The 5871-nt window shown below is 37.7% G+C and overlaps 3 protein-coding genes across 5 annotated transcripts in view; 2 read left to right on the forward strand and 1 right to left on the reverse strand.

Annotated features, from left to right (window-relative positions):
• The window catches only part of pak1ip1 (PAK1 interacting protein 1), a gene marked incomplete in the record, with an annotated part of 11929 nt that extends 10137 nt beyond the window's left edge, over nucleotides 1–1792 (forward strand). Inside the window, 4 exon segments of the mRNA XM_035671400.1 lie at nucleotides 188–285; nucleotides 580–679; nucleotides 968–1097; nucleotides 1281–1792. Of these exon segments, the coding sequence (XP_035527293.1) occupies nucleotides 188–285; nucleotides 580–679; nucleotides 968–1097; nucleotides 1281–1402 (450 nt within the window).
• Nucleotides 1793–2293: 501 nt separating this feature from the next.
• LOC118334745 (transmembrane protein 14C-like) lies at nucleotides 2294–3781 on the forward strand. 3 transcript variants are annotated; one of them, XM_035670799.1, is made up of 5 exons: nucleotides 2294–2378; nucleotides 2457–2561; nucleotides 3287–3388; nucleotides 3470–3557; nucleotides 3654–3781. In XM_035670799.1, exons 2-5 carry the CDS (start codon nucleotides 2486–2488, stop codon nucleotides 3709–3711), a joined length of 324 nt encoding a protein of 107 aa, XP_035526692.1. In that variant the 5' UTR covers nucleotides 2294–2378; nucleotides 2457–2485; the 3' UTR covers nucleotides 3712–3781. The 3 variants fall into 3 exon arrangements, with proteins under 3 accessions (XP_035526692.1, XP_035526693.1, XP_035526694.1); XM_035670800.1 differs by having other exon boundaries at nucleotides 2308–2378; nucleotides 2460–2561; XM_035670801.1 differs by lacking the exon at nucleotides 2294–2378 and having other exon boundaries at nucleotides 2389–2561.
• A 446-nt stretch (nucleotides 3782–4227) lies between these two features.
• Nucleotides 4228–5871, reverse strand: part of LOC118334744 (serine/threonine-protein kinase MAK-like) — a 9304-nt gene continuing 7660 nt past the window's right edge. Inside the window, exons 12-15 of the mRNA XM_035670798.1 lie at nucleotides 5503–5577; nucleotides 5226–5345; nucleotides 4470–4565; nucleotides 4228–4373 (exon numbers count right to left, since the gene is read on the reverse strand). Of these exons, the coding sequence (XP_035526691.1) occupies nucleotides 4228–4373; nucleotides 4470–4565; nucleotides 5226–5345; nucleotides 5503–5577 (437 nt within the window). The remainder of the gene's footprint in view (nucleotides 4374–4469; nucleotides 4566–5225; nucleotides 5346–5502; nucleotides 5578–5871) is intronic.

Genomic DNA, 5871 nt, shown 5'->3' on the forward strand with positions numbered 1-5871 from the left:
GCACACTGGAATAACTTTACTATGATTTTATTTAAGTTATTCCAGTGTGCGGTGGTCAATATTGATTTCTTACTACATGGCCCTGCGTCCTACCAGCACCTGACTGTTGTTGGCAGTGCATGGGGAGTTTTGTTTACAAGTTATATTAATAATAATAATAGATGTTGTTATCCTGCTTGTTTTTCAGAACTCAATCCTGGCCGTTGCAGGAGACGATGAAATCGTGAGGTTATGTGACACGGGAAAAGAGAAATGGGTGTGTGAGTTTAAGGCTCATGAAACCAGGTATATTTAGTGTTTTTACCTCACAGATCCACCACCATGTATGTCTCAAAGATATTAAGTGCAGCTGTTTTCAGTGTGTATTTAACTTATTTTGTGAAAATATTTCTGATGCCGAGAAGAAAGCTGCACTTCTCTTTGTGAGAATTAAATACTATGAAACTAGCTGATATTTTGCAGTATATTGTATATTTGTGTTTATATATATATATATGTGTATATAAGTGTTTATTATAGTTCTCGTGTCATATTTGGTGAAAAGTAAGCGAACACACCGGCGTCCTTTTGTGATTTCAGAGTAAAAGCAGTTGACAGTTTCGTTATGGAGGATTTCTGCGTGATGGTGACGGCTTCAAACGACGGATTCATCAAAATGTGGAAGCTTCATCTAAAAGAGGCACGTCTATAAGTTATTTATGAGTGTATGAGATTTCAATGTTAACTGAATTCCTTAGACATTTACATGAGCAGCGACAGTATGTTCATAAATAACCTTTCCCTTATTGTCTTTACCTGTTGGCGTTTATACTTATCAAAGCAGAATAATAAAGGTCTTTTAAAGGCAATAATAACTCACGTGAGATATATGAGACAATAAAACTTTCTGTTAAGGAAAAAATAAAGTTATATAAACCAGTCTGTTAAAGAAAAAAAGATCCAACAACATACTCCTGCTGTCCAACAGGAGCTAGAATCTCCCACTCTCCTCGGGGAAGTGAACACATCGGCCAGACTGACTTGCCTCGCAGTGTGGAAACCTTCGTCCATGCCGCAGATCACTGAGGAACCCGCAGCTGAGGCAACAACATCTGAAGGTAGTTCTGATTCACTTCATCATCACGTTATTAAAGATATTTGAGCTACAGACGTTAGCCGGTATACTGAGGTCATTTTGGTCTTTATTTTTAAGTTTTCGTGTTGATGAGGATGCACTGTGGGTGCTTTCTGACAGTCTAGGTCAACAGAGCTGATGTGTCTATGTTTGCTTCTGTCCACAGAACTCGCTCGGGAGCTTTTAAAGACGAAGAGAGTGCGAATTGCAACGGAAGAAGTCATCCTCGAAGATGAGAGCAAACCCAAAAAGAAGAAAAAGGCTGGTGGAAAATCAAGCGAGAAATAATAAACACGTTTTATTATTGGTGGACTGTTTTATATCTGGACTTGTTTGTTCACATGTGCATTTTGCAGGTGATAAACTGCAGCTTTTAAGGATAGATTTTATGAATATAGTTGCTGTCAACGCTGAAAAGAAGAAAAGACAAATGGAAAATGAGATGGGCGACAATAAAAATGTTTTATAATCCATTTATATCTGATGTTATATTGTCAAGCGTGTATTTACTCACGGTTACCACAGGGAGGTGATAAAGCATGGCTGCTGATTGTATTTTTTTAAGGATGTATTTGGTCTCTTTGTGGAAAGATATTTATGAGGCGTCACTTTCTTCCTTTGACAATGTTGGAAACAGACAAGATCTCATTAACTAAAATAATATTTACCACTCAAAAATGTGTTTTTCTTGTTCCTGCAGTTGGATGTTTGAGCTTCACTGTGCAGAATGATGTCTGTGCAGAGTTTGACTCTAAAAGATGTTTTCACATCATTTGCTGAAAGTTTCTCTCGTTAAAAATCAGATTTTAAGGGAGTGTTACTTGTAACATCACAAATAATCTAGAAATCAATCCTGGTCTAGTCTGCAACTTTAACATGTGTGATGTAGAGATTTAAAGCCACCAATGCACAGACACAGAGGACTGACTTTACAGTGAAGCAGGAGACATATTGTGTCCAGCAGGAAAACATTAGATATTAATATAACGTGCATATTTATAGATTTTAGAATTTTTAATAAGGTTGAAGGTTTTTTTTTAAAAGGATTTTAATGTGTAAATACTTTTTTTTTATAAGGGGAAAAAAACATCAAATACACATTATTGTTCAAAGCAAACAGAAAAAATGTATTTATGTCTGGAGTTTGAACCATTACAGACTTTTATTTTGAAATGAAGCCCAAAATGATGTAACCACGTCAGGGTTACGTCCGGAAGTTGTTAGCTTAGCTTTGGTGCTATCTTAAACTTGTGACAGAGTTCAGGTATGATTGTTTGTATTATTTCTAGTACGTTGGATGTTTCTCATAATAATAACAATAATAATAACAATGTACTCCCAGCAGCAGCAGGCAGTCTCTGAGCTGTGGACATGGCTGTAGACTGGATTGGGTTCAGTTATGCTGTTCTGGTGTCTGCAGGAGGAATTATAGGCTTTGTGAAAGCAGGTAGGAGAGACACCGACCTGTTTGGTGTTAAGATATAGACAGTTTTGGAGGTTATATATGTGTTAGCCACTGATGCTTGTATGATTGGTTGTAACTGTATAAAAAAGGTTAAAATACTCACAGAAAATCAAAATTATTAAGTGAAAGGGAAAGACTGAGATCTTTTATTTAAAGATCCCCTCCAGATATGTATTAAAGGTCCAGTGTGTAACATGTAGGAGGATCTATTGACAGTGTTAAACCCCACCCTGAGGTGGTCCTACAGGGCAAACAACACTCCACCTCTGGCCCCAAAACAACCTTTAAAAACACCCAAATACATTGGATTCATTAACATAAAGAAATACAAACAACCAAGAGATTAAGACAATCAAAAGACACAAAGTAACACCAGTAGTCCCCACTCTAAAAGCCTCTGATGCTTTTAAGCATCGGTCAGGAGCAGAAACACTCCTTTCAGAGTGTTATATTATTAATAATACATTATTATTGTGGATTATTAATGTTAAAGTCGTCTATGTGCAGCCAATTTTAGATACTTACATTTTTTTATACATTATTGGTTGGTTTCCAGTAAAGCACTGCAACATATTGTATAAGCTAATAACTGCAAATAATGTAGTGCACTTGCTGAAATACAGTGAAATCTAAATCTAAAGTACAGTACTTAAGTAAATGTTCTTTTATTATTAGATTTCACAGTAGATTACTGTTTATTCCCCCAGGCAGCAGCACCTCTCTGGTCGCAGGGCTCCTGTTTGGCCTTCTGGCTGCTGTCGGTGCTTATCTGGCATCTCAAAATCCCAAGAATGTCTGGCTTTCACTAGGTGAGCAATTTTAAGTTTGTTAAACGGTGACTGTCCAACTGCAGCTTTCACAAACAAATGACAACAACCGTTTCCCTCCAGGCACCGCGGGAACTCTGGCCGTGGTGATGGGACTGAGGTTTCTCAACTCCTGGAAGTTCATGCCAGCTGGTTTAATGACTTTAACAAGGTAATACACATTTCTTTACATATTTGATCAATTCTGACTGTTCCTGGGATAAACATTCACAATATTCTGCAACCGTATTCTTATGTTGTTTTTCAGTGTACTGATGCTGCTGAAGATCATCGTTGGAATGCCGAAGAAACCATATAAATCTTGAAAATGTTTAAATATACTTTTCTGTGTGTCTGTACATATTCTTGACCAAACTAAATCTAATTTGTACTCCATTATATTGTCCATTCACAAACATTCCTTTGGTATATTTTCTATTACAGCCCGGTTTTGTATAAAAAATGTACTATATAAGATATGTGATTTAGGAAAAGGTCAGAACTGATCTGTCTGTCTTTTATAGAGTTTGATGATGTTTTTTAGTTTGTAAATGTATTTCTGTTGCTTTAAAGTAATAACTTCAACCACTTTAATTAAAAAAATAACTTCTTTATTTAATCTTATAGTCTATTATTTAAAAAGAAAAACAAAATACTGACAGTAGAAGTCATAGGACACTTTTACAACACTGAACAATATTTAATAGCGTGGCAAATGTAACAACAGGCTCACAGGAAACGTTCGCACAATGTTGGCAGCATCAAACACTAAAGTCTGTATTTCCTGGCAAAAGTGCGGTGGGGGGATTTTTCCCATGAGTCACTGGTGGTGCAGAGCTGTGCTACTGGTGGCCTCCGTATTTGGCGCTCCAGTCTACTCGTCCGTGCACTGGCTGGATGTTTGTGCTCTTTGAAAACTTCCCTGTAACGCTGGCGCTGGACCCAGGCATCTGAGGGTTCAGAGATCTGCTCCTCCTCCCTTCGCACTCTGGGAATATCATCGTGAGAGAGGAGGGAAGTGTTTAGGCTATACTCGGGAGGGGGGAAAGTAACATAAAGCTGCACATACTCTGATTATTTTTACCTTCTTTTGAGAGCAACAGTTTATTTAAGGAGGTCTTGCTCTTGGCCGGTTTGATTTTAGACTCGACTCTGAGATCAGCAGCAGATGACAGATCAACTAGAAGATTCACAGAAAGAAAAGTTGGGGTAAATATCAATCAGATCAGGGTTTGATAGCCAAGGTTATAACAGTTATAACAATTCTGTGTATTAACCCCAAAAAAAACTAATATACAGTAAATGTCTTTAGTTTAGGAGGCATTAGTGCTGTTTATTGAGACTTTATCACAGTCTACAGAACTCTGAGTCAATGTGTTTGTACTTATTCTGAACTTCTTCAGTCTTGCCCCTGATGAATAACCCCATATTGTAATAAAAACACCTAAAACTGACACTGAGCAAACCCACTCTGGAAACTAACTGAAACTACACTGAATCGAAAACAAACCCCTAACCTTAATGAAATAAAAATAAAAACTAATGGAGAAATACAAAACTATACACTGGTATAGCTTCTACATCCTCTCAGACTCTTCTATCTTTAAGGGAGGTACTGACTCCTTTTGAACTCCAGGGGGCGTGTTGTTAAAGTACGACTGAAGAAAAAGTTAAAAGAAGTGCTGCTCGTGACTTGAACAAACTGCACTCAAGACACAAACAGTTTCCAGCACCGTCAAAGACCTGAACCTGATTGGTACCAAGTAACACTGAACCAAGAGCGTCTGACTCAACCGTTATTGTGTCTGAAAACATAATAAAGTCCTCTGTTGTGACTCACTAGCAGAGGTGCCTCCTATCGGTGCCAGCGTTATACGCTGTCTGGCTGCTCCTGTTTCAGTCTTCTGAAAAGGTGATGTGTATTTCTTGGTTGTGTTGTTGGAGTTGCTCATAAAGGAGTCTGGAAAGGACAACGAAAGTATCACATAAAACAATGAATCATCCTCTACAGACTTTAGTTTCCTCGAGGTCCATGTTCATTCTCACACATTAACTTGTGTCTTTGTGTCAAATAACCACCTGTAAGTCTGTGAACTGCTGCTAAATCTGAAAGATACCTTTGTTAAGATCAAGATCCTCCAGGGTCTTTTCTTGTAGAGGCTGCTTATCTGTTAGCTTAGGAAGACTAATGTCTAAAAACCACAACACAGAAAGAAAAAAGGATTAAGGTGAGTGAAGGAGAGGAAAACAGCTACAGAACACAACGTATTTGAAGTGTACTTTGAGTTTTTTCCAGTCTTGAATGGACATTGGGTTTAATTTAGCTCTGGCTGCTTCTTATGTGACGGGTGACTCATATATAAAAGGTTTCTTCTTTTTCAGCACAGAAGAAAAACAAATAGTTTAGCATGTTACTTTAATGTTTTTTCATCAGGAATCGTCTGCTGTTGAACGCCGTTTCTAACTTTGTAGAGCTCACGTGTTGA

The sequence above is a fragment of the Morone saxatilis genome, unplaced genomic scaffold, assembly GCF_004916995.1.
Source record: "Morone saxatilis isolate NCDOM2014 unplaced genomic scaffold, NCSU_SB_2.0 Contig23, whole genome shotgun sequence".
NCBI classification, from domain to species: Eukaryota; Metazoa; Chordata; class Actinopteri; family Moronidae; genus Morone; species Morone saxatilis.

Coding starts and splice junctions, on each gene's coding strand:
- LOC118334745 (XM_035670799.1), top strand. CDS start 2,486: ATGGCTGTAGACTGGATTGGGTTCAGTTATGCTGTTCTGGTGTCTGCA. Junction 2,562..3,286: donor TATAGGCTTTGTGAAAGCAG/GTAGGAGAGACA, acceptor TTATTCCCCCAG/GCAGCAGCACCTCTCTGGTC. Junction 3,389..3,469: donor GAATGTCTGGCTTTCACTAG/GTGAGCAATTTT, acceptor GTTTCCCTCCAG/GCACCGCGGGAACTCTGGCC.